Raw genomic sequence first — 27,280 nt, 5'->3', positions numbered from 1 at the left:
TCAAAATGATCGCATATCATTTGAAAACATTTAAAAAGTATTGGAATATCATTACTATTATTATTTTGTCAGCTTTATCACGGGATTATGATGAATAGGTCTATTCACGTTTTAACCAAGAGGGAAAAACGCGACATCCCGGGTGTCCTGAGACACGCGGTGCTCTTCTGTCAGTTGTAGGCTACTGTACCATATTATCATATAACCTACCTTCTGACATTCATATTTCGTTCTGTAACTGGAAAAGAAGTGAAATTCAGCTCATGTGTAGCCTACATGATCTGCATGATGAGTTTGAATTTTGTCAAACTCATGACAAACATCACTGTTTGAATTTTGATACAAATTTAACAGGAAATGGTGTTATGACAAAATCAGTTTAATTATTTCTCAGTCATGCCTCCATCTTTCTGCAAAATGCTTACTGTTTACTTTAACTGTAAAAAAGGGAATCTTTGATTCATCTTTTGAAAGCATGAAATAAATGAAAAGAAGGCAATATTATTTATTTTCTTTTACAGTTTTAATTATTATTATTTATGTAATCAGGGAGTTTTTTATTTTTTTTAAATGTCGCAAAAGCACTTGACTACCTCTTTGCACTTCAATTTTTTAAAAAAAAGTTTTTGTGGTATTTGGCATATTTGTTTTTGCTGTAGTTTTTAGGGGGTTATTTTTCCTGTAAAGATATCGAGATATATATCGTATATCGAGATATATTTTTTGCTCCATATCGCCCAGCCCTACTTAAAGGTACATAGTAGTACCTTTTCAGTTTTGTACCTTAGGGTACTTCCCCAGTGACAGCAGTGTACCTTTTTTTCTGACAGTGTATACAACCAGTATGTACCAGACTGAATCAGAACGCAGATTTCGGTTTCTCATTTTGGTGCCATCAAACGTGCTTTGGTTGGCGCTGAGCCAAACACAGATGTGCTCAGTGTTCGTCACATATCGCAACGATTCAGTGTTTTCACCACATAATGTTTATTTTAGGTTTAAGACATTTAAATGCAAATAAGTAGCTACAAAAACACGCTGATGTCTATGGAAGTGGCAATAACAATCCTTTCTGACGGTTATAATTTGACTGTTTTATTCATATCAGGCACACATGCACACATGGAAGGATTATTAGGAACACCATACTAATACTGTGTTTGACACCCTTTTGCCTTCAGAACTGCCTTAATTCTATGTGGCATTGACTCAACAAGGTGCTGAAAGCATTCTTTAGAAATGTTGGCCCATATTGATAGGATAGCATCTTGCAGTTGATGGAGATTTGTGGGATGCACATCCAGTGCACGAAGCTCCCGTTCCACCACATCCCAAAGATGCTCTATTGAGTTGAGATCTGGTGACTGTGGGGCCATTTTAGTACCGTGAACCCATTGTCATGTTCAAGAAACCAATTTTAAATGATTTGAGCTTTGTGACATGGTGCATTATCCTGCTGGAAGTAGCCATCAGAGGATGGGTACATGGTTGTCATAAAGGAATGGACATGGTCAGAAACAATGCTCAGGAAGGGCGTGGCATTTAAACGATGCCCAATTGGCACTAAGGGGCCTAAAGTTTGCCAAGAACACATCCTCCACACCATTACAGCACCAGCCTGCACAGTAGTAACAAGGCATGATGGATCCATGTTCTCATTCAATTTCAACAGAAATCGAGACCCATCAGACCAGGCAACATTTTTCCAGTCTTCAACTGTCCAATTTTGGTGAGCTTGTGCAAATTGTAGCCTCTTTTTCCTCTTTGTAGTGGAGATGAGTGGTACCCGGTGGGGTCTTCTGCTGTTGTAGCCCATCCGCCTCAAGGTTGTGTGTGTTGTGGCTTCACAAATGCTTTGCTGCATACCTCTGTTGTAACGAGTGGTTATTTCAGTCAAAGTTGCTCTTCTATCAGCTTGAATCAGTCGACCCATTCTCCTCTGACCTCTAGCATCAACAAGGCATTTTCGCCCACAGGACTGCTGCATACTGGATGTTTTTCCCTTTTCACACCATTCTTTGTAAACCCTAGAAATGGTTGTGCGTGAAAATCACAGTAACTGAGAAGGCCCGTCTGGCACCAACAACCATGCTACGCTCAAAATTGCTTAAATCACCTTTCTTTCCCATTCTGACATTCAGTTTGGGTTTCAGGAGATTGTCTTGACCAGGACCACACCGCTAAATGCATTGAAGCAACTGCCATGTGATTGGTTGATTGGATAATTGCAATAATGAGAAATTGAACAGGTGTTCCTAATAATCCTTTAGGTGAGTGTATAAGTTACTATATTGTAGAGGTGGCCCCAAATAGTCAAAGATTCGATGCATCAATATGTTAAGCCAAGTTCGACCACTGATCTCACAGTCGAATCTTCACGGGTGTTATGAAACGAAGATCTTACCATTTTGGTAATATGGGGGTGCTCAATATTTTAAAGACATGGCGCAGTGCTGAGCTTCGCGTCCGGTGTGCGACCCCTTTAACATTTTCAATGAGTATACGCACACCGGCAATAGTTTTACCCTCCTGCTGACTAGTGCCGTGCCCCTCCCAACCCATTCACACACACACACACAGATGATTCGACTATTAGTCGACTATAGAAAGATTGGACAATTCTGACTCGAATGTGTAAATCCTTAGTCGGGGACACCCCTACTTTCCAATCACATGGTGAACTACTACATTAAGGTCTTTTCTTGCCCGCAGCTGAGCTTTCATCAATTACGGACAGTAATACTTTGAAGGCTGTGGTGAAGTCCTTGGCACCAGCTCTGCTGGCTGAGCTAGCAAAGAAGAAAAGTGTTTCCTCAACTTCCTCATCAAAGGGAAGCAGCAGCAGTAGTTGGAAACGGTCCTCGCCACCTAAAAGAACTGAATACTCCTCCTCCAAGTCAAGCAGGACCTCTGTCCCAAAGACCCCAGCCACTCCAAAGGTACATCTACATAAAACAGTTACATGCAGTTGTAAATGTGCTTGTTCCTACATTACTTTGGCTTTAAAGTTATTATATTGTCGTATTTACTGCAGGGTCATTAGAATACGCTGTTGAATTAAAGATAAGAGTATCTATTAGGGATGTAACGATATACATTGATGTACATTATACATTATACAATGTACATTGTATATTGAGTTATCACAATATAAAAATGTGACTATCATAGATGTAAATTATATAATTTGTGATACAGAGTTAGCTTTATCCAGGGCTCACCTTGCTTGATTTAAAAGGTATATTTCACTCAAAAATTAAAATTCTGTCATTTTAAACCTGTAAGGTTTTCATTTAACTTCAAAACACAAATGAAGATTTTTCAAGAAACCAAAAAAAGATTTCTGTCCCTTCATTTAAAGTCCATTCCTCTCAAATTTAAAAGTTCCAAGAAATATCATAAAGGCATCGTAAAAATAATCAATCAAGCGGTCTAATCCAAATCCAAGTCTTCTGAAGGGTCACTATGGCTTTATATGATAAACAGATTTACGATGATGTTAAAATGCTTGTGACACACCATGACATGCTAAAACATCATGAGTGAGTAAATGCAGAAACCCTTTTCAGTTTGGGAATAGTGATTTTGACACTTTCTTATGATTAGAACTGTGACTGACTGCATTGATCATCTGAAGCGCATACACTGCTGGAATGACACTCCTTAAAAGTGCTCACATTTAAAGCGGCACTTCTCATAGTGAAAACATGATTGAAATCACCAGATCACATTTAGTTTTAGTAGTATGATTATTCAAAGCGTTTTAGATGGTTTATTCTTTTATGTATAGAGCATTAATAGTGGGAGAGGCAGAACATAGCGAGCACCGGTTCAATGCAGTGACATTTCTATATATAATGTTGAATATCATTCATAGTAATGCAATGGGGAAATATTTAGGTCCTGATGATAATAATAAAATATCAACAACAATATTATTATTTAAATAATAATAAAAAATGTTGGCATAAAATATTGCATTAAATATCGTATCGTGAATTGTATCAAACCGTGACGTGTATCGAAATTTGAAATCTAATTGCTACCTTTGTTTTTTGCCTGATGTGAAGCCTAAAGCCAGGGATGGCCCAGGCACATCCTGTTTGCTGAGGCTCATTGGACTTCCACATGGGATTAACAACAAAGAACTGAATGATGCCATTGAACCTTTTGGCAAGATTTACACTTCCATCCTCCTTAAGGCGATTCGAGAGGTGAATACAATGAACAATGCAATATTGTGAAATAATATAACAATGTAACATAGCTTTTCTATTTTAATTTATTTTAAAATGTAGGCTAATTTATTACGCAAAGCTGAATTTTCAGTATCATTTCTCCAGTTATCAGTGTCACATGATCCTTCATAAATTATAATTAAATTGAGGATAAAATAAATTGAGGAAACTGATGCATTGAATAGAAAATTCAAAAGAACAGCATTTTTATTTTTTACAATGCAAGTCACGGTGCATAGATGCAAGTTGAACGGTTGTGTAATATGGCGATTGCTTTTGAAATGTACTTGGTATATATCTGTTGCCAATATTTGCTTTCTTTCTCTCTTCAGGCCTCTGTGTGTATGGAGAGAGAGGAGGATGCCAAAGCTTTGCTTAACTTCAAGAACCTGACAATTCGTGGACAAGTCATTAAGATCTGCATGGAGAAGGTATGTTTGACTCCGTCAAGTCCACTTGGAGATGTGAACTATAACAAACCCTGGCATTAAATCTGATCTGTATACATTTTTAGGATGCAAGAGAGGATGATGGGAAAAAATCTGTGAAGAAGTAAGTTCTCATGCATGCATTGCAGCACACCTAAAAATAATTTGATTTAAAATAAATACAAATTGGATATATCTGATTTAAACATGTTTGTGTCTTGTTATAGAAAAGAGGTGACTGTGACAAAACCAACTCAGTCAGCGAAAGTAAAGGGTGCAAACCCAGTGAAAGCATCTCAGCCAGTGAAAGCATCTCAGCCAGTGAAAGCATCTCAGCCAGCTAAAGCAAGAGAGTTGCCAAGTTCCAAGACCCCTCAAGTAACCAAGGGAAAACCGAATGACCCCAAAAAGACAGCACAGACAGCTAAAGCTAAACCACCTGCTAAAGATTCAGGTAAGTGACTGCATCTTTTTTTAGTTGTTCTTATGGTCTTGTTGGACAACCTGGATAACATTTGTTTGCATAATTTGGCAGAGACTGCTGTTGCCAAGAAGTTTGTAAAGAAGGTATGTTATTTTTGTGTACTCCCTCTTAACTATATGCATATGTATTGTTTTACAAATAAAAAGTACTTCTACCTTCTTTATGACTAAAGGAAGTACCCTGGAGAAAAAATATAGTCGAGATTACGAATCTTCCAGAGGAAGGGGTTACTGAGGATGACCTGACCATGCTTGCTAAGCCATATGGCTTCATAGAAACTCCTGTCATAGCAATCACTCAACAGAAGGTAAGGACATTAAAGGTGCAGTGTGTAATTTTTTGACTGTTCTAAAGCAAAAAAATACAATAATAACTTTGCAGAGATTTAGAAAGAATGCTAAGTTCAAATACTTGTTTCTCAAAAAAACAATGCTACTGCCATTTATTCTACAGAATGAAATTTATTCTGTCACAATGTCTTTTACCCAATAGTATTTCGACACCACTAGTTGCCATTTGGTGAATACACAGCGTATTTAGCCACAGAACTAGGTCAGAGATTGCTGATTTTACCCAGTAAGGCGTAAAAAGCCTTAGCATTCATTTGAAAGTATTTTAAGGTTCGAGTTGGCCGAGTTTTTTTTATTTTTATCCTTTGATAGTTAAACATCGATCTTCTGCTGAAGTTAGCTGATGTATCCAGGCTACTAGTAGGGACGGATGAGCTGGTTTATAATTTGCAAACAATAAAAACATTGCTAACGTATACGTTAGCTGAATAACTTGCAGTGTAAGGCTCGTCACTTTCCACTGTCAATTGCGCTCGCTCTTGTTGAATGTCTTTAATCTGGCTCCCCATGTGATTTCAACCGCTAGCTGTCAATATTACATACTTCCCCTTTAAGAAATTACATAAATCCTTGATTTAAAAAAATGGATGGTATCTTTTGGTTAATGTATTGTTATTAATATTAATAATATTATTTTATATCATTGAATTATGTATTTTAACAGTATTTTTATGATTATTTTTTTTAGGCCTACCTGCAGATGCCCGACACAGAGGCAGCTGAAGCAATGGTGAAGGCTTGCTCTGAGAACCCAGCTAAAGTTCAAGAGAAAGAAATAACTGTAAAGATGATGCTGCAACCTATAGACCTGAACTACACTGTGAGTGTGCAGTTCATTATAAATGTCGTAGAAACAGAAAGTTGTGGTTCTTATCATCTTACCCCAGGTTTTTTAAAGCAACTGTATGTAGTTTTGTTTTCCTTTTGAAACTTTAGAGACCACTACTATAGGCCACATTGCACAATATACATTTGGCAGTGTAGATTATTACAGGGGTTCTCAACTCTGGTCCTCGAGGTCCACTTTCCTGCAGAGTTTTGCTCCAACCTTGATCAAACACACCTGCCTGTAACTTTCTAGTAAGCATTGAATAGCGTGTTCAGGTGTGTTTGATGGGGGCCAGAGTTGAGAACCCCTGGACTCTCACAAACAAGCAGAGATTGGTTTGGAAGGTTGCAAATTTTAAAAGCTTACCTGCCATGAGATGTATTTATTTGGATGGGACGGACTTGACATCCTGGATAAACTACAAAACTCTTGAGATAGGGATTACATTGATAAGGTTATAGCCTATGTGGCTGTCTTTCATACATAACACTAGTAGGTAGTTTTTTTTTTTATCCTTCTGAAACGGACAACTAATGTCAAGACCGTATAAACAGTCAGTTTGCTACCTCACGGTCATGGTCACTTTCTCTTTTTAGATTTTTCTGACATTTTTCTCTTTGGTCTCTTAGCCTCTTTCATGATGTTTGTACTAATAATACTCCTTCATTAAAGCTATTTGGTGTGACATACTACCGTGATGCTAACATTTTGTGGCTATTCACATACAGTTGCTTTAAACTCGGTTCTCATTTAAAAACAACAGCGGAATAATGGACTCTCTTTGTTGAGAGAGAGAGAGAGACGAGTGCATTACGTCTCAAGTACATTTATTCTCGCTTGATAAATGCTGATTAACTGTTATCTTTTTCTTTCCAAAGGAGTCAGTTTTCAGAGTGCTCATGGGCATGGAGAAATCCCCTGTAAGTAAATGCTGAAGAGATCACACTAATTTGAAATAAAATAAAATGACTTGTATCATGTCTCGGGCTTATTGTGAATCTTCTGACCACAGGAAATCATCACATTGCCAGACCGCCTTCTCATTGTTAGTAATGTACCAAAAACACTCAAGGCAATCAAAGAAGTACAGGCTGTAATCAAACGCTATGGTAACTTCAAGAAGGTTTTGGCTTTGAATGGCAGGGTAAGAAACTTATATATTTATTAAACAATATTTTTATTGCATAATATCTCTGCAGATGTATTTTTTTATGAAAAGAATATATGATCTTAGCTGACCTATATTTATTGTTTTTAATTTCCTTTCAATCTCAGATGATTTTTGAAATGGAGACTGCTACTATTGCTAGGACAATCTTCATCCGTTTCCTCAAATTTCGTTGTGTAATCCAGAACAATACCCTCAGCTTTCAACTGGCCAAACCAATCAAGGTAGTTTAGCAGGTTTTGTTAGCCATTTGCATGTGTTGGCTTTCACAGTGCCAATTATTAATAATTGACCATGTTATTTTTTATTTAACAGCTGAAAAAGAAGCCAGAAGGAAAAGGGTAAGAGGAGAATAACTACATATTTAGCTTTTTTTTTAATCCAAAGTATTCTAGAAATGTCAAAATAATTTGCTCTCATGTTTAATTCTCCTCTTAGAGCGAAGCCTCCTGGTCAGTCAGCAGCAACAGAAAGTAAACCTAATACGGCCAAAGCCAAAAAGCCAGTGGCTGCAGCAGCAGCTTCTACTGCATCTACTGTGCATAGTAAAGAAAAGTTGAATGCTGACAAAGCTGCACCTGCAGCTCCCAAAATCATTGCAGTTGATAAGTCTACTAATGCAGAAACAACTACTCTTGAGATTAAAACCGAGATGGAAGCCCAAGCTGTTACTGAAACTGCCATGGTGATCCCGGAGACTGAATCTGTGAAAATAGAGCATGAAGCTGGATCTGTAGTTCCCACTATGAACAAAGAGGTTAAAGTTGAATCATCTGTTCCTGCTCCAGAATCTGCTGTTTCAGTTGAGCCGTTGAAAGCAGATCTTAATGTTGAATCATCTGTTCCTGCTTCAGAATCTGCCGTTTCAGTTGAATCTGTGAAAGCAGATCTTAAAGTTGAATCACCTGTTCCTCCTCCAGAATCTGCTGTTTCAGTTGAGCCTATGAACAAGGAGGTTAAAGTTGAATCATCAGTTCCTGCTTCAGAATCGGCCATTTCAGTCGAGTCTGTGAAAGCAGAGCTTGAAATTGAATCACCTGTTCCTGCTTCCGAATCTGCCGTTTCAGTTGAATCCATGAATACGGAGCATGGAGTTGAATCTTCTGTTCCTGCTTCCGAATCTGGGAAGATGGAGCTTGAAGTTACATCCTCCGTTTCCACTTCAGAATCTTCAGTTTCAATTGAGTCTGGGAAAACAAACCTTGAATCATCCTCAGTTCCCTCAGGAGAATCCGCTGTTTCAGTGGAGTCTGGAAAACCAGAGCAAGAATTGGCTTCCACAGAATCTGTTGTCTTATTTGACTCAACTGTCACCAACAACAATCAGAATGTGTCTCAGGCTGAAGATGCTCCCAAAAAATTGGTTCCTGCGTCTGTGGAAGAAAGTAAAATTGACAATGAAAAACTAACGGAAAACAAAAATGTTGAGTCCAAGTCAGAAATGGATGTTGCTTCAGCTGTTGCCAGCGAGGAAACCGCAGTAGAGCCAATGGAGACACAGAGTTCAGAAGAACCTACCAAAGGCACTGATGTCAAAGATGAAGTATTGGGGCAACAGGAGCACAAGATCAACAATGAGGGCCAATCGAATGACTTAACACCAACTGAAACTTTAGAGGCGGACAGTAACTGTGAGTCTAGTAATCAAACTAAACCTGCAGCTGTTGCATCTGACTCCATTTCAACCTTAGATTCTGCCTCTGTTCTGCCCTCCACCTCTGATCAAACTGTCAGTAATTCATCTGTCACAGTTGCATGCGCCTCAGACCTTTCCCAAGCAGTGCCTGAGCACTTCCAGACTGATGACAATTCTCTTGACTTTCCTCCGGTTACGCAGGAAATTTTGAAGGCCCTTGAGTTAGCTGTCCATCAGTGTCGCTTACAGTCTTCATTGAAACGTGCTGAAGAGGAAGCCAAACAGAAGGCTGAGCTGGAGAAAAAAGTTGCAGGGAAGACAACTACAAAAGGTCCATCAAGCTCAAAGAAGCCTGCTCAAGCAACCAAGAAAACCGCTCAAGTGACCAAGACAACCGCTCAAACGACTAAGAAAACCCCTCAAGCAACCAAGAAAACCGCTCAAGCAACCAAGAAAGCCACTCAAGCTGAGAACAAAAAGCTGGCAGAGAAAGAGAAAAGGTCTCAGAAAGTCTCCTCCCCAGAAAAGGAGCCAGCTTCTAGGCACAGAAACCGGGGTAATTCTGAAGACGATGGTCCTACCACCAGGCATGGGGGAGCATCATCTCGAAGAAGTAGGCGAGAATCCAGCCCTCCATCAAAGCGATCAAGGGGGCATGATGTTGATCGCAGGGTGAGAAGGACCAAATATATATAGCTGTTGATTAAAAGTAGTTTTTACCTTGATGGTTCTGTTTCTTCAGTTGTGAAATTGCTCTGAAATGTTAATGTTTTGGCCTGATTTGTATTAATTGCTTTTTTTATAGAGTCATAGCAGAAACTCACAGTCTTCAAGGAGTCACTCAAAGTCAAGGACCACCGAAAGGGTAAGCGTCAACATTTAACATGTTTGCTGTCTAATAACTGGAAAAAAATTGTTGCTAATAAGACATTTTTTGCTTTCCAGGAAAACGATGAAGAATCGTTTCCATTTAACTTTGATGAGTTTGTCACCGTTGACGAAGTAGGGGATGATGTAGAGGAACCTGTGTCCTCAATCGCGGAGTCTTCAACCAGGGACGAGAAGATAAAGGATGAACCCGATCCCCAGTCTATGGTCTCTCCTATTGCACAGTCAAGCCAAGCTAATGCACTAGAACATACTGACAAGATTATACCTTCTGAGAAAGGGGAATCTGGAGTTATTGAATGTTTGGACAAAATGGACGCTAAGACAGACGAAATCACGCCAGGTGTGGAAGTGGACGCATCTCTAAAGCCAGATGACAATGAGCCTCAGAAAGAGAGTGTTGATAAACCACTGGGAACAGATGGTATGGAAGCTGCCATTGTTAAGAGTGAGACAACAGAGCGTTGCACTGTAGAAGAAAGTGCTTCAGCCGAAATGGATGCCAACGGTGAGACACTTTCAACCGTGAAAGAAAGCACTGACATTGGGGCCTTGGATGAATCTGAGCCAAGCCAGCCAGTTTCCTCCTCTCCTTCACAGAAGGAAGGCTGCCCTTCAATTTCTGCAGAATCTTTAGAAAAAGATGGCCATCCCGAGCAGCCTGAAACATCTACCCCAGAGATGGACAGTAAACTTCCATCTCATGATGCTTTAGTTACTCTTGATGAGGTCAGTGAGGGTGAGGAAGATTATCATGATGAATCAAATGAGGATCAGTATTCAAAGGCTGATGAAGTACCTGAGGGTCTTTTAACAGTTGATGAGGTTGGAGATGATGAAATGGGGGGTGAAGAATACCAGTTGGACAAAGAACTTCAAGGCCTCGTCACACTGGATGAGATTGTTGATGAAGAGGAGGAGTTTGATTCGTTCAACCCTGAGGTCAGTTCTTATTTGGTTGACCACTGAAATTGTTTTAAACCATCGTTAAGGTTTTGTTTGCCATCGTTTGATTTAGTTCTTTCCTGTATGCTTACATGTCCTCTTTTTTTCCCTTTCAGACTCTTGTAACTTTAGATGAGGCCAAAGGAGACGATGAAGAGATTGAGGAATTGGAGCAGAGCAGAGCCAAGCCAACCAGTCACAGAACCACAACACCAATCATACCAGAGGAGCCTGTGAAATCACCAAACCAAGAAGAGGACGCTTGTGACCTGGAAGAGCTCCGCAAGATGAACTTTGTAACTGTAGATGAAGTAGGAGAGGAGGAGGAGGAACAACCACCTACTGAAGAGATAAAAGAGGAAAAGCAAGTTAAAAAGAGAGCTACAAGGGCAAAAAAGAGGGCTCGTCAGACCCCAGGTGAGTAAAAGATAGAATGGGAAAACTTAGTGCACCTTAAGATTAGATGTATTTTAAAGTCTAAAATGGCAAGTAAGTTTTGTAATCAATGTTGTCCCCTCTTTGCTCTTTGTAGTGAGGCGATCCACAAGGGGTAAAAGAGGGACGACAAAGAGTGCTGAAGAAGAAGAGGAGGAGCCAGAGATGAATGAGGAGTGTGAACCAACAGCAGCTGCTTCCATAAGCAAGAGTCCTCCTGTAGCTTTAGATTCTGTGGATCTTGATGTTAAATCAGAACCGCAAAAGGCTGAAACAAGTTATGATTTACTTAGTGCAGAGGGCTCTTTAGGGTCAGAAGAGGACAAGCCTAGAACTAAAGACAATGACAACTCTACCAATTTAGAAAGCGATATTGTTGGCGCACCAGTCCCTGATAAAAAATCCACTATAAAAGGTATTCAATCTCATAGACTAGTTTACATCTCATAATATATTTGAGCTGTTTTTGTACCATTGTGTTCTTACTTTTTCCTTTTCTTCATTTCTATTTGCGAAAGAATCCAAGCAACGTCGGGAGACTGAGCTGATAGAGGAACCCGAGGCTAAAAAGGCCCGCTCTCAATCCCCTGTGACTGAAGACTTCAACTTGCCCCCGTTTAGCCCAGAAACCCCCATTGGTAAGAGATCCACTACAAATGACACCGCGCTAATTTATTGGCTTTCTCTAAACAAAAAGGCTTTGTTTGATAATGCTGTGAAAATGACTGATTCATATGCATTATCACACAAGTAAAAGAAGAAAAAATAATCTCGCTGATATTTTGTTATCTGTGTTTCATAGGGGTTGACTTTGTGGTGCCAAAGACGGGTTTCTTCTGCAGACTCTGCTCTCTGTTCTACGGCAATGAGGAGACTGCTAAGAAAAGTCACTGTAGTAGTCTAAGGCATTACCAGAACCTGGAGGTACAAGTTACTATTTAAATATTTTCTTACTGGTATAAAATACACTGATCAGGCTGCTCTGATGCTCACGTGCCCACTGTTGGCACTTTCAGCGGTGGACAGGGGTCCGCATGGGCACCCTGACTGATCTGCGGCTATGCAGCCCTATACGCATCAAACGGCGAGGCACTGTGTATTCTGACACCTTTTTATCAGAACCAGCATTAACTTCTTGAGCAATTTGAGCTCCAGTAGCTCGTCTGTTTGATCAGACCACACAGGCCAGCCTTCGCTCCCCACGTGCATCAATGAGCCTTGGCCAGCCATGTCGCGGGTTCTCCACTGTTCTGTTCTTGGACCACTTTTGATAGACACTGACCACTGCAGACCGGGAAACATCCCAACAAGAGCTGCAGTTTTGGAGATGCTCTGATCCAGTCATCTAGCCATCACAATTTGGCCCTTGACAAACTTTTTGGCCCATTTTTCTTACACCACTGTAGGCAAGTGGTGTTACCGGCGTTGCAGCTGAAGTGGCAAGCTTCTTTGATTGTAATTGCGAGTGAAGTTCTGTTGCGTTGGAGGGCTTGCACTGACGTGTCATATCAAAAAAATTAACTAACATATAAACTTGGACAAAGCGGTCCATGTTTAGAAATATGCAAGAATGCACTTTCTGCAAACACAGCTCACTTGCACATGTGTCTGGGATGGAGAGTAGTGCACTTTTTGTGATATTGCAGTCTGAAAGAATTTAATATTTTCTGCTTTATAAGTGCGGAACTTACAGTAAAATTGTGCTCAATACAAGCTGAAATTCAGTTCCTGAAAATATCGATACTTGCTGTCCTTGTATCGATACAATATCCCCACACGAAATATCATATGCTGTATCGATATTTTTATTTCTGTTTTTCCACCCCTAATAGTTACCTCCCACTACTGATTTTTACCCACATTTGAAAGGTGTTAATTTCAAACCCTGTATCCCACCCACGAACGGGCTGTGACGAAGAGATAACCAGTGTTATTTACTCTACCTGTCAGTGGTCATAATGTTATGTCTGATCAGTGTATAGATACTTAAAGTACTGTTTTCATTCTACATCTATTTAGTTACCTTTTTCCTCTTTCTCTTGCTTTAGAAATACTACAAGAAGCTGAAGTCTCAGCAGCAGAGCGGCTGTTCAACACAGACAACATCCAGTCAAAGTTCTGCATCTGAATAGCCCTAATGAGTTTTTTTTGTTTTTTTGTTGCATCAATGTAAACAGATGGGTCCAATTATTTTGTTGTAAAATTTTACTATAAATGTGTCTTCTTTAGAGTGAAATACATTGCCTCATGCTAAATAAACACATACTCACAAAAATGTCTATGTGCATCATTTTAAGTTGAAAATGTCTATATTCTGATGTCTGCACTATAATGACAACTAGATGAATAATCACAGGAAAAAGAACCGAGATGGGTAACGAGGTTAAGAAAGTCTTCTATTCTCCGGTGATTAAAGACTTTGTCCGTTTAGCCCAGATTACCCCAATGGTAAAAGATCTCACATCAGTGTGTACCATAATCTGCAACATTGCCATGCAACCTAGATTGTACTGTGTTTTAATAGTATTTGTTTTTGCATGCTTTTTTAGTTATTTATTTGCATTTCATCTTAAGTTTTGTTGGCACTGCATCTGATCGGTGCTGAAAAACCAGTTCATTTTTTTTAAATAAATGTTTTGTGCCTTTAAGGGAAACTCCATTTAACATTTGCCATATAATTTAATTGTTTACCTGTCTAAAATATCAGTCATTGGTTAAAGAAAATTCCAGAGAAGAATAAAGAAATGTTTCCTCAATGATATCTCATGGCACATTTCTCAGAGAACCTTTGCCCGTTAAGATTTTTGGTTTCAGTATCACAGAAACCAAAACAAGTGTACCTCGGTTCCACTCCGTTTCATTTACAGAAGGATTGGGCAGTAAATGGAAATTCAATCTCAAAGGTGACTTTTGACAGTCAATATCTTAAACAGTTTATGTAGGAACAATTTTCGCTAAACTACTAGTAAATTACTCATAGTGACAAGTAACACATTGAAAGTACAATAATTGTATTTTCTTGTCAAATGTACTCCAATAATCTTAGGATTATTTTCAACTCTGAAAAATCACTTTTTAGTACTGATGCAACATACCATGGCACAATATTCCTCAGCTAACTGACTTAATTTTAATAAGGTAGTGCAGTTATGCTACAACAAGTGTAGGTGACCGTGTGACAATTATGAGCACAATCCATTTTATTAAGAGAATAAGAACAATGTACAGAAATATAGATCAAAAGCCTCCACCTTACAGTTGATTTTCATATAGAATCACAGCTGATTTATTGCACATAAGGAATGCAGAAACATTTTAAAATAGCCTTTAAAGGCATCATATGTAATTTTCGCTGCTAGAGGGAGGGCGCTTATTTTAAAGAGGGCTGCTTTATCATATTATATTTGAGTGTTGAAAGTTGTTATAATGCTACTCTGTGTTTACTCGGCAGCTGCTATGAGACATTTGTTCACACTGCAGTGAGCTAGATTGATATTAGGCATGGTAAAATATGGTACTCACTGTACATCAAGAAAACGAGATTTAAAGCCGCACTTGGCTACTTTTGCTCTCGGGGTCCCCCTACAGTTTGGAAAAAATAATGTCCTCAACTACAGTCGTAAGAGCTGTCATCCTACAACAGGGGATGCCATCGCGCGTGCATTTGTTGACATGACAACCCTGATAGCCCTGAACTAGTGATGCGTGGGTCGTCTCATAACCCGCGGACCCCGTATGTCTATTTAATGGTCGCGGGTGCGCGGCGGGTTGTAAAAATATATACAGTGGTGCGGGTCGGGCCAAATAACTTCATAAAAGCGTCCCGCGGGTCGGTGCAGCGCTAACAGTTCCCCTAAACATTGTAAGAGGAGTTCTTCTGGCGTCGTGTGTGAAATGTCTTCATCCCAGGTAACGTTACAGTCAGTGGCATGTTTGAGCATGTCATATGAATATAATTTCATGGGTTTTATTTTTTTCAAACGCCAAATAATCACGATGCTCACGTTTACAAGCCAGCGTCATTATAGTAGTCTATTGGTTACCGTTTACAGAATCTATATGATACTTCAGTTCAATGTTTGAGTGGTAGGTAATCACCATAACAAGCATGACAGCATCGGTCGGGCACGCCTCCTTCAGCTCACGCCATGAGCAAACGCTGGTCACATGTTGATTCTCGTCCTGCCTTTAATCCCATCACGTTTCCTCTTATTGCTTTCCTCCAACAAAACCTTTTCTTTCTTATTTGTCTGTGCTGCTTCCGACATGACTATATTATCCGACGAACAAAGTTGGGCTCGCACGTCCGAATGTAAGGAAGTGTGGGTGTTGGTGGAAGTGACGTATATGCCGTAAAGCAGTCGAATTTTGTAGTTCTTTTTGTTCTCGGGTTACTACCCGAAACCCGAAGTTTAAAAGTACGATTAAAAACGATACAGACCCCATCAGGCTATGGCAGACGTGTCATTCAACCTATTGTAAGTCGATTTATCATCACAAGAGTCTTAAAAATATATATTATGAAGGTTGAAAAGTTACCTAGTGCTGCTTTAAACAATAAAATAAAACTATAACAATGATTCATTTTCTGTCGATGAATGTAACCAAACAGTTGCTCACCTGTCTAATAAAACAACATATTAAAACGTCTTAAGTGTTTCAATGGTTTCTCCAAAATAAAACCGTATTTCGTGTCCTTAAAATTACTTATTTCTCTGGATTTAAACATTATCCAAATCATTTGGAATAATGTAAGTACACAAGCAAACAAAATAACTATTCTATTGGTTTTTGGATATACTAATCCAAACGTCTTACATATTTTGTCTTTATCGTGTAATTTTGTTTGGCTTCTTCAATGGTTCTCATTTCTGTTCCAGGTAGGAATGGAGGTCTGCCGTGGCGCGACCCCAGCTGAGCAGCCAATGAAGTAACTGCTTGTTAGTAAACATGTTTGAGTGGTTTTCAGACAGACGAAGCAGAATTCTACCCTGCAGCGATTACATATGATATTCTTGCATCCTGTTGTGTCGTGCTCTACAAGATTGCCACAAGTGGGGCAAGCTCGCATGGAGGGACAACTCACATTATTAACTTCAGGTAGGTTTATATCACGACATTTTGTCAGCTTTTCGATGTCGGGGTTGGTGCAGCCAGGGTTGTCACAGCGGTCGGATCGAGGAGCTTGACCTTTCCACTCTCTCATACACTGCCAGCAGAACTGAAATGTCCGACCCATCTCAGCTGTGCAGATTGTGCAAATGGCACAGAGGTTGGTGATGTCGGCTCTCTCAACAAATGTTTGACAGCCAGGACACTGGAGGTGAATAAATCATGGTAAACATCAAGTCAAGGAATTAAAAAATGATTTAATTACAGGAGCCCATCTTGGACCGACTTGTAAAGTCAAGGAGACATTGTGAACCTGCTTCATCTCAGATAGGGGTATCCGAATCTGGAATCAGGCAGTTGGGGATCTATTTCTCACCTCTTTTTTTCTCTCTCTCTTATTTTCTACACCTATTTTAATTGTCCTTGTTTTTAATTTAATTCTTACATATGATATTCTTATTTCTTATGCATATGTTACCACTATTTTAATTAGTTTCTATGTAAAGCACTTTGAATTGCCATTGTGTATGAAATATGCTATAAAAATAAAATTGCCTAGCCTAATTAGCTTGATTATTTTTGGATGCGTGCATCTCAGTAATTGAAGCCAGTAACTCACTGTTTTGTGTTCGCAGTACTCAGCTGCTGCCAGGACAGCCATTGTCTCTTCAAAATGGCTCTGTTCCACTTGTGTCAGTACAGCCAACCTCCGCACCTCCACATAGGGCCATTCTGCATTGCATCTTTGCATTGTTTCATCTTTAAGTGCAGGGCACATAAACCTGTGCTGACCCTGAGAATGAAAGGCAGAAATAATTATAGATTATTGTAATTATGTGCCTGTTAACAAGTACTGATTTTTGGTTTCTAAATACCTGGTCTAGTAGACTTCGACACCACGCAGTCAGGGACTGTGGAGTGACAGCATGGCCACATGACATCTCAGCGCGACGTGTCTCAGGGTCATCATCCCCGGCTGAAAGTACATTAGTTAATTGTGGGACAGTTGTGGCCTAACGATTCGAGTCAGACTGATAACCCAAAAGGCATGGGTTTGATACTCAATATGCAGGAAATGACGGATGTGCTCTTGAGCAAGGAATCCAATCCCCAAATTCAACATGGGTAGATGCCCACTGCTCTGTCTGTGTTACTCCTAATGTGTGTACCAAGTGTGCTACACGAGTCCTGAAAAGTGAAGCTAAAGCGTCCCAATCGCCCCCAGGTGGCTGATGCAGTATAGGTCATAAAACCCATCCCTCTCCATGTAATGGGACGTAGACAAACTAAGCAATCAAATTACACTTTAAATATGTTTTTTTACAAAGATGATTTCTGTCATTTTATGTAGCTTTTATCACGCTGATGTTAGTTTAAGTGTTCTTCAAATAAGTTTGATTTTTAGTTATTTAATGCTATACAAACGGGAGTGTGACGTTAGGATTGACAGCCGAGATCGACGGCTTCTCTGAGTGAAGTAGTCACTGAGGCACCAACAGACTTTTTCTGGGAACTTCAGGAGAAGATTGGAGCTTTAATCTTATTTTCTATATTTCCATTTATTTCACTAAAAGTTCAGACCTTGTGATTGATGTGGGAGTTTGGGCAGGACATTGATATCGTGGCTCCACTTTGTGCTCCTTACTAGACTCTGGCTCTAAGTTGACCCAAGATGTCAGTGCCATATTAGGGCACTGGCATCTTAACTTACCTCACAGGAAGAGAGTGAAGGTGTGCCATCCAGCTTTTTTTCTTTTTTTACACTATGGAAAACTTGAATGGGTTAAATGCAGAAGACAAATTCTGAGTATGGGTTACCATACTTGGCCTTCACATGTCTTCACTTTAATTGGTGCTGAGATGGTTTTTGTAAAGCTTTTAGAATGGGTTTGAAACTTTATTACAAACTTCATTCAACTTGAATTCTACCAAGCAATGGATGCACAGGTCTGTATGTGAAAACCTTTGGCCAGCTTGTGCAGTGTGCTTGGCTTCATTCAAGAGTGAATCAACTATAAATAACATCAGACTCCTTTTTAACGCATTTCTCGATTCATCGTTTTATTTTTGATTTATGAACAAAACATTTTTTTTAAGATAACTGGACGTCAATTAAACATCCAATTGTGCAATAACACAAGCCTTGAGCAACACAAGCAATACTATTCTGAGTAATTTAGAGTTGGTTTGAAGGTCAAACAGTGTTGTATTTAACGGATTTTGCCATAAATTTAACATTCTAAAATTATCATAAAACATGTTAATTCTAAAAACAGAGCATTATGCAATAAGATTTGGCTATTAGTTTGAATAATGTAGTTAAATCGATGTATAGGGCTAATATATAGAATATTTGAAATTAAGCCTTGTGCTATGCAAAGGGGATTTTTGTTTATGTAGGACCTTTATCTGAATTTGTTTAGCCTGAAAACATGAAATGCACAAAGAGTTAAATGGGTGTAAAACCTAATGTCTAAATGTCAAACGTTAAATTAAATTCGTCGCCGTGCTGAGAAAAAGCCATGGTTTCGGTTTCTCTCTGCCTCCTCAAAATAAAAACGAATATAACCTATATATATATATAGGCTTTACACACACAAATCAGTAATAAATACATAGCCTACTTATGTCGTCCTGGCGCGTTACAAACTTCAGTGTTGTGTCATTGGGGTCGTAGCGTTTTTCTTCGTGTTGTTCCGTCATTTTTGCTTCAGCAGTTTAAATGTAACCTAGACTAAATACTGACAGTGTTTTCTCTTTCCAGTTTGTCACATGGCTTCGACTGATGACGATGGGTTGAGATTGTAGCCTGCCTGTCAGGTTAGACACAGCATAGCTAAGGTCGATGCGTTGTTTTTGCAAAGTGTAGAGTAGTCTAGGGTATTTACTAGCTACACGCACATAACAAATATTAAATCTGAACGAAAAATATTACTTTACTATGGTCACGCAGTAGTAGTTCGCTTTTTTATCTGAGAATAATAAAATAAGCTTGTCTATTATTTAAAGACAGTATAGCTACAGATAGGCGTATAGGTTCAAGTATTTTTTTATAATCAGATAGGCGTCGACCCCATCGCAAGCATAAACAGAAAGTGAAACGTCCACATTTTACACGGTGTTTTGCAGTAGGCTAACAGGTGTTGTTCTAAAATGGGAAAGATTTACCAGATCATGGTGGTTGGAATAAAGGGGGAGAAAAAAACGGTTGATGTTGCGACCACAGAGGAAGAATTCAACAAAATGACTATTTTGGAATTCAAAAAGAAAGTTGCAGAAAAATTGCCCGGTCAAGCAGGTAAGATTGAATACTTACTATTATATAAATAAATAAATAAATAAATAAATAAATAAAACAATGGCCGTTATTAATAGCCTACTAGTCAAATTCAACTATATGCCTTTGTGAAAGTATTGTGAAAATAGATAGCTTCCTGGTGGTGATTCCCACATAGCCTATAGGCCTATCTAAAAATATGTTAGAGGTAAGGCAGCCTATGGGCTATCTTTTTAATAGTCTAGCGTCTGTGGAGAAAAGAGAATGAGAGAATCTCATATTCTGAAGCAGTTCAGAATAGGCTAATCACAGCCAGTTTATGAAATCAATTAAATAAATTCCATGTAAAATAACCTCCTTTTATCTTCCCATAGGGGATGATCCATCGTCCCTGAGACTGCTGTACACAGATAAACAACTAGAGGACAATGACACGTTTTTAGACCACCAGATTAAGGATCGATCCACTCTCTTCATGGTCTTGCGTTTACCTGGAGGTTTCCTAGGAAGAATTCCAGTCGCTTATTCTGGAATCAAGTGCAACGTCAACTTTTAAGCAGACTCACAGAGACATTTGTTGCTCACTGAAGGATATAATGAGTCTCTAATCTGTATGATTGTAAATGGGGGTTGTCACATAGGGGATAAACGGAGAACATTCTTTGAAAACAGTATCGGACATTTTATCAATGTATCCTAGTCTGACTTGTGATTTAGGCTATAGGCCTACATGGTTTATTTGTTGGAAGAAGAAAAAAACATGTCAGTTTACTTTCTTCATATAGGCCTATGCATAAATTATTGTAATAAAATTGAATGCTACAAAATGATTGTTTTGAACAATTTTCTCTGAACTTATGTTCAGTCCACTTGATCCGTCGTCATAACATTTCTAGCCTACAATAAAATCGAAAGTAAAACTGAACCTTAACTTTTGCCTGGCAAAGTTGGAACGTAATCTGCAGCTGTGCTTTCTCCTCGATATTTCCTCCATGTTTCAGAAGAAAAGAAGAGTTTCATAAAGGTAAATTCTGATGCCAAACTGTTGCATATTCTTTAATTTCATTCATATTTAAGTGGGATAATTCAATTCACTAGCCTACCCAGCAAGCAATAGCAATATCGTCTCGATTAGGCTCTAGACACAATATTCCGGCTATAGCCTACTTCTAGTCAAAACAAAATTTGGGCTAAACATCGCTAATTTGATAGACGCGTCTACAAAGCCAAAGTTAGGACCTGGATGTTGATGTCGTTTTTGACTTTTTTAACTTTGGCTTTGTAGACGTCTATCAAATTAGCGATGTTTAGCCCAAATTTTGCCTTTAAGTTTTTTAAACAACACGTTTGCTGGGGAATTTCTTTGTGATAATAGCCTGACCTACTCGTTATAAAAATTTAATTTAGCTACGTGCATAATTTCATCACGTTATGCGTTTAACCAGATCAGACGCAAAACCGGTTGAGTGTTCAGAAAAGCCTCCTATCCTATAGCCTATGTGGCAAAATTTCCGCAAACAGCATGAAGAACCCCGACACCCTTACAGCTCCGAAGATTTCACGTGAATCTCCTGACAGGTGGGTTGACTTCTAAAAACATCACCACACAGCCAAAAGCAATTTAAAGTAGGCTAGCCTATCTGAACATCAAGCCTAATGTGCTCATTGCAGCCCGACTGAAATACAGCCTAATCATCTTAAAACATAATTTTTACGTTCCGTTTTCTAGATGCTTATTTGAGGACACTTTTCTACAACCCGATGAACTAATTAATTCTTTACGTGTGTATTCAGAAACGAAGTCCAATACAATGGACTGAAAAATCAAGGCGCCACCTGCTATCTGAATGCAGTATTGCAGTGTCTATTCATGACCCCAGTATTCAGAGAGGCAGTCAAGAGGTAGCATAATGAATGAATGAAGATATTATGATTATTGCATCTAATGATACAATTATTTACTAATGTCCTACTTTATTCTACTCTTTTTTCCCTTTTCTTAAATTCTTCATTTCAATTTAGTTTTAAAGCCCCTGAAGATTGTGATGAGGAAAATCTGTTGCTACAACTTCAGAAGCTGTTTACACGGCTCTCAGAAAATGCAGCCACAACTAAAGGAATAACCACGAGTCTTGGCATTAGAAATGGTAGGTTAGTTTTACAGGACAAAATATGGTAATTAATTTAGTTAATTCATAGGTAATTATTTTTCATAATTATTTTTTAAACCTTGAAGTTTTTGAGCAACAAGATGCGGTGGAGTACTATAGGAAGATTTTAAAGGCAGTGGGGACACATGCCTCTAAGGTATGTCACATATAAACATAGGCTAAGTCTGTTTCAAATGAAAAATGATTGACTGTAAATAAGTCTGTTCTCATCATTGATCATTTAAGGTGATGCAATAACATTAAGAATCAGCCAGTGACCGCACAGTGATTTGTTCCAGGTCTTTGAAGGGAAAATGAACAACATTACAAAATGTAACAAATGTTGCAATAAAACCACAGAAACCAACACTTTCATCTCAATACTGCTGTCTATTGATGTCGTAAATGATAAGAAGTATGATATGGTATGAAGACTATCATATGTTTTTTTATTTTTTGGAGCCAGTAGGCTATAGCTTCCCCCTAAAAACATGGTTTATATTTCTGCCCCTACAGAAAAAAAGCCTGAAGACCTTCTTCGAACATTCAATATTAGAAAAGGATGACTGGATGTATTGTGAAGGATGTGACCGCAAAACCGAAACAGAAACTGTGAGTAAATGAAAATATGTGATTTTCAACATCCATCACTCAAACATATGATCAGCCTAGTGGAGTATTTAGGATTTTCTAACATCTGCTTTTCCAACTCTTGCAGTGGAGTGAAATAGCTGAATATCCCACTGTTCTCACGCTACATCTGAAGAGGTTTGACTTTGATTACCTACAGATGAGATACAAGAAGAATGAATGTCACCTGGATGTACCTCTTAGTCTACCCAACGAGGTTTCATCAATTCATCATACCAAAAGAAATGTTATTTTAAATCAATATGAAATTCTCAACAAAACAAAAAAATGAAATAAATGTTTCCCTGCAGGATAATAGGCCTGGCTATGAACTTTATGCCGTTATCAATCATACGGGTGGATACAGTAGTGGACACTACGATACAATCATAAGATCTTATGAAAATGGGAAATGGTACCGTTTTGATGACTACAATGTAACACGGGTACAATTGTTTGATTAACATTATATCATAAGCAAATTTATATGACTGAATTCTGTATATTTTATTCTTTAATATTGGCAATGTCTTACAGAGTTCAGAAGCATCACTGCAAAAGTAAGTTTTGTTTTCTCTCTCTCTCTCTCTCTCTCTCTCTCTCTCTCTCATGAAGAATGTGAAAAAAATTATTTCATAGTATTTAGTAGTAAAAATGGTTTTTTTTGACAGCTCAAGCTTACCTTACATGCTGATGTACAGAAAATGTAAGTTGAGGTTAAATACCCTAATTCCAAATTTGAATGGGTTGCTATGTCAGAGCCGAAGTTAAAAATGTTTATGTTTACTTATTGTTCAAAACTACAGCATTGAGCCCTGACTGCATCAAAACTACAGCACTGAGCCCTGACAGCATCAAAACTACAGCATTGAGCCCTGACAGCATCAAAACTACAGCACTGAGCCCTGACAGCATCAAAACTACAGCACTGAGCCCTGACAGCATCAAAACTACAGCATTGAGCCCTGACAGCATCAAAACTACAGCATTGAGCCCTGACAGCATCAAAACTACAGCACTGAGCCCTGACTGCATCAAAACTACAGCATTAAACCCTGGGAGCATCAAAACTACAGCATTAAACCCTGACTGCATCAAAACTACAGCATTAAACCCTGACTGCATCAAAACTACAGCATTAAACCCTGACTGCATCAAAACTACAGCATTAAACCCTGGGAGCATTCCCTATCCTTTAAAGATCCTTCTGGTAGGGCCTTCCAGAGCTGGGAAAAGTACCGTTGGCAACATCATCCTTGGTGGGAATTACTTTCCTTCCAAAAGTGGACCGGGAACTGTGACAAAAGAGTCCATGGTAAAGACAGTGAAAAAGGTCACTGTAGTGGACACTCCAAATCTCTTTTCCCTCAACAAATCAAGTTGGGCCACGGAAATGCAGAAGTGTTTTAAGTTATCCGACCCTGGCCCCAATGTGATTCTCTGGGTAACACCCATATCTAAATTCAGTGAGCAACAACAAGGTCTTTTCCACACCTTCAAAAAACGACTAGATTCAGAAACTAAAAAACGTATGATGATTATCTTCACAAAAGGCAGAGAGCTTAAAAAACTTGGGCAACCCATTGACCGATTTATTTCAGATCACAGAAAGCTCCGTAAAGTGGTTAGTTGTTGTCAGAACAGATACCATGTCATTGACATCAATGATGGTCACAATTACACCTCAGATCTGCTCAAAAAACTAATGGATGTGGCATCAAAAAAAGCTACGCCAATTACACAAAGGCAATTTGAGTGTTTAAGAAGAAGACAAAAAAATATCAAAGCAACAATACAGTGTACAAACTTGGTAAATAACGACAAAATTAAAGCTTGAAAATGTGGTGATAGAATGTAATTATATTTTTTAGCTGCTATTTGGGGTGTTTTGTCACTTACATACTTTGTACATTGAATTCTGACATAAAAGTGAATATATATCAGATTATAAAATAAAACACAAGTCGCAACATAAAAAGGGGATTAGACAACAAAGTCTAGTGTATAAAAATAACTACAAAAAAGAATGAATATGAACAAACAGAAGTCTAGGGATAACAAAGAAACAAATAAACTTATAACAGAATATATATATATATATATATAAACATGACTTAGGAAATTTCAAATAAAAATGAATGAGAAATAATCAGTAAGAGCGTACATCCTAAACAAAACCACCTCTTAATATCACACAGAGGAAGCTACTGATAATGATACACATCACTCTTATATATACGCTCAAATTAATTGTCAATTAGCACAGGAGACCAATCAGAAACTCCCAAATTCTGCCCAATAGGAAAGCAGGGAGACTCAGGGTCATCACAAACACTTTTGGAAAATGTTGTTGCAAATAAATATGGTTTTAAAAAATGTATTTGTTTGTGAGTCACTTTGGATAAAAGCATAAAAATGTATGTAATGAATTTGTAATATACCATTTTACATGTCACATTTAGAATATCTGCTTACAGCAATGGAATTTAAATCAAAATGGACATTAACAAGAAGACAAGACGCATACATTGGTTCTTTTCATTGATGAGCATTCATGGTTGCATTTAGAGTAGAAATAAAGAATGGTAACATTGAACATCATTTAGGTCTGAAGGTTATATATATATATATATATACACCAAAAATTATAACAAATCATTTTAATATTTCCTTTAAAAGTTGATTTATTCGATTGAGTTAACAGGTGTAATGATCAGAGGCTGTGAGTTCTGCCCTTCTTCATATTCTCCAGGACTGAAATATGGATAGAGCTTTTCAGAAAAAGACTGTCCAGTGAAAGAATATAAATGATACCTGGCTTCAACGTCATAAAAAGAGACCAGACCCTCTTCAAAATCCACAAAAACTCCCACTTTCACAGGCTTCTCTTTCAAGGTGAGAGAGACAGGGCTGTGATCGTTCGCTGCGTACTCATCCCTGTTCCTCAGCCATACGGTCCAATATCCATTTTCAGGGTGGAGCCCAATTTCCCCTTTTCTCTCTATGGATTCTTTTGCCACACCTAAATCCCACTCTGTCTTCCCGCTGACATATACTTCGTAATAAAATTTCTGTGAGGAGAACCCTTCCTTTCCTAAGACACACGAGCAATGGTTAAACCTTTTTGGGGTGTCAGGAATCTTCTGAGACTTGCCTGTATTCCAGACCTCTTTCCCATTGTCAGACAGCATGAGTTCAGGATAAGCCGTGTCAGGGTCAAGCGTCACATCCACTAATAAAGGATATAAGGGTTAATGTCAATTTTTGGCACGTCAGTATAATTCACATAAAACTTTATATAGTTCTATATTACAACACATCAGTTCATAGGATTGTTTTTCTTTTTTGATAGTAAATTTTACATTTAGGGCCAGATTTACTAAACAGGGCAAATTAGGATGAGGCCTCAATCCTATAAATTCACTGATGGGAGAGCAAAGTTCTCCACGTGATCTACTGACAATGTAGCCTAGAAATCTAGACACACACTAGCGGCAGCACATCTAATTTGCCGCGAGTTTCGTCTAGCAACTCTCAATACACTACTGAGCTGTAAACGCCAAACTCTGGTCGCGCCAATAACATTGTGTATAGAGTCGGTGGGCAGGGCTTAATATAATGACGGCCGAGTTGCGTTTGCGTGCTTCTAGTAAACACAGAAACTGGCGAACGGCGGTCTTTCAAATCAGCTTTGACCGCGACTTGGAGTTAAGCTTTTCTCTGAGAAAATAACAAAAAACGGCACTGAAGTCATTCTTAAGAAGGGAAGATGTGTTCTGAGTCGAAAGTTTAATCAACAACTTCTGCTTCACCTTCATGGCTCTGGTTGGTTGTAGCGCTATCCTATCGCGTGCAGAGGGAGTTTGAAAAACAACCGTTTATCCGCCCCTCGGATTGAGCTGTCAATGGTGAGTTTCCAGACCAAACATCTTGATGTGGGTCTGGCTTGTCAGGCTACTGACAATGCACAAATTAAAGAAGAACAGACACAGCAGCTCATTTCCATTATGTCCAATGCAATCTGCCAAAGCAATCTGTCTTCTTCTGGCATAAATGAACATGTGTGGAGAAAATTATCTTCCTTCCATCACACGCTCTCTGTTCTCTGTGATGTCTTTTCTTAGACTCTTTGAAGAAAAGTTGCTATAGTTAACCTTAAAGGGTTCTGTCAGGAACTTCATATAAAACCTTTTAGAGTTCCCATCATGGAATAATTTCCTGGATTTAGTTTTAGTTAATTTTTACAAGCTCATTAACAAGCATTATCACTAGAAAATAAATTAAATAATTAAGCGTTAAAGGAGTAAAATAAAAATTACCCCATGATACCCCAAACTCAATGGACTGTCACTGCCATTATAAAGATTGGACGTGTCAGGATATTTATTAATATAACTCTGATTGTGTTCATCAGAAAGAAGAGTCATATACACCTAGGATGGCTTGAGGGTGAGTATGGGGTAATTCTCATTTTAAAGTGAACTACTCCTTTAAACATGTAAGTTTTATGCAATCACAAAAAAAAATTCTCCTTATATCAGGGTTCCTACACATTTTTCCACTTTTCCAGACTAAAATTACCAAACCATTTTCAGACCATATTGAACATAAATGGTTGATACAGCATTATTTTCAGTTATATATTTTGTATATACAGGTCCATCTAAAAAAATTAGCATATTGTGACAAATTTCATTATTTTCCATAATG

General features: G+C 38.5%; 4 protein-coding genes across 10 annotated transcripts in view; 3 read left to right on the top strand and 1 right to left on the bottom strand.

Annotated features, from left to right (window-relative positions):
- The window catches only part of znf638 (zinc finger protein 638), a 36,622-nt gene extending 22,952 nt beyond the window's left edge, over positions 1-13,670 (top strand). For all 3 annotated transcript variants that reach the window (XM_067445683.1, XM_067445693.1, XM_067445701.1), the window contains exons 6-25: positions 2,713-2,939; positions 4,071-4,214; positions 4,571-4,669; positions 4,753-4,790; positions 4,894-5,120; positions 5,202-5,233; positions 5,323-5,457; positions 6,189-6,320; positions 7,208-7,249; positions 7,342-7,473; positions 7,605-7,721; positions 7,813-7,838; positions 7,936-9,805; positions 9,939-9,998; positions 10,079-10,963; positions 11,083-11,383; positions 11,499-11,816; positions 11,920-12,039; positions 12,204-12,325; positions 13,450-13,670. In XM_067445683.1, coding sequence (XP_067301784.1) covers positions 2,713-2,939; positions 4,071-4,214; positions 4,571-4,669; positions 4,753-4,790; positions 4,894-5,120; positions 5,202-5,233; positions 5,323-5,457; positions 6,189-6,320; positions 7,208-7,249; positions 7,342-7,473; positions 7,605-7,721; positions 7,813-7,838; positions 7,936-9,805; positions 9,939-9,998; positions 10,079-10,963; positions 11,083-11,383; positions 11,499-11,816; positions 11,920-12,039; positions 12,204-12,325; positions 13,450-13,533 — 5,111 coding nt within the window. In that variant the 3' untranslated portion in view covers positions 13,534-13,670. The remainder of the gene's footprint in view (positions 1-2,712; positions 2,940-4,070; positions 4,215-4,570; positions 4,670-4,752; positions 4,791-4,893; positions 5,121-5,201; positions 5,234-5,322; positions 5,458-6,188; positions 6,321-7,207; positions 7,250-7,341; positions 7,474-7,604; positions 7,722-7,812; positions 7,839-7,935; positions 9,806-9,938; positions 9,999-10,078; positions 10,964-11,082; positions 11,384-11,498; positions 11,817-11,919; positions 12,040-12,203; positions 12,326-13,449) is intronic.
- Positions 13,671-13,813: 143 nt separating this feature from the next.
- On the bottom strand, positions 13,814-19,268 carry si:ch211-212k18.15 (uncharacterized protein LOC563681 homolog). Its single transcript, XM_067445758.1, has 4 exons — positions 19,138-19,268; positions 17,389-17,489; positions 17,133-17,306; positions 13,814-16,718 (listed from the first exon to the last, which is right to left on the bottom strand). The coding sequence occupies exons 1-4, from the start codon at positions 19,214-19,216 to the stop codon at positions 16,257-16,259; spliced, it is 816 nt and encodes a 271-aa protein (XP_067301859.1). The 5' UTR covers positions 19,217-19,268; the 3' UTR covers positions 13,814-16,256.
- Positions 19,269-19,660: 392 nt separating this feature from the next.
- zgc:194655 (uncharacterized protein LOC794380 homolog) lies at positions 19,661-20,602 on the top strand. The gene is made up of 2 exons (XM_067445770.1): positions 19,661-19,811; positions 20,165-20,602. The coding sequence occupies exons 1-2, from the start codon at positions 19,667-19,669 to the stop codon at positions 20,344-20,346; spliced, it is 327 nt and encodes a 108-aa protein (XP_067301871.1). The 5' UTR covers positions 19,661-19,666; the 3' UTR covers positions 20,347-20,602.
- A 106-nt stretch (positions 20,603-20,708) lies between these two features.
- si:ch211-212k18.13 (ubiquitin carboxyl-terminal hydrolase 50) lies at positions 20,709-25,032 on the top strand. Of its 5 annotated transcripts, none has more exons than XM_067445736.1 (12): positions 20,709-20,814; positions 21,236-21,368; positions 21,585-21,692; positions 21,813-21,937; positions 22,027-22,097; positions 22,240-22,365; positions 22,457-22,552; positions 22,659-22,787; positions 22,882-23,016; positions 23,108-23,130; positions 23,242-23,276; positions 23,587-25,032. In XM_067445736.1, the coding sequence occupies exons 2-12, from the start codon at positions 21,313-21,315 to the stop codon at positions 24,405-24,407; spliced, it is 1,725 nt and encodes a 574-aa protein (XP_067301837.1). In that variant the 5' UTR covers positions 20,709-20,814; positions 21,236-21,312; the 3' UTR covers positions 24,408-25,032. The 5 variants fall into 5 exon arrangements, with proteins under 5 accessions (XP_067301837.1, XP_067301829.1, XP_067301822.1 ...); XM_067445728.1 differs by having other exon boundaries at positions 23,527-25,032; XM_067445712.1 differs by having other exon boundaries at positions 20,710-20,814; positions 23,377-25,031.
- Positions 25,033-27,280: the final 2,248 nt, after the last annotated feature.

The sequence above is a fragment of the Pseudorasbora parva genome, chromosome 1, assembly GCF_024679245.1.
Source record: "Pseudorasbora parva isolate DD20220531a chromosome 1, ASM2467924v1, whole genome shotgun sequence".
Classification (NCBI taxonomy): domain Eukaryota; kingdom Metazoa; phylum Chordata; class Actinopteri; order Cypriniformes; family Gobionidae; genus Pseudorasbora; species Pseudorasbora parva.
The sequence above is the reverse complement of the archived record's forward strand: the minus strand, read 5'-3'. Positions and strand labels throughout refer to the sequence as shown.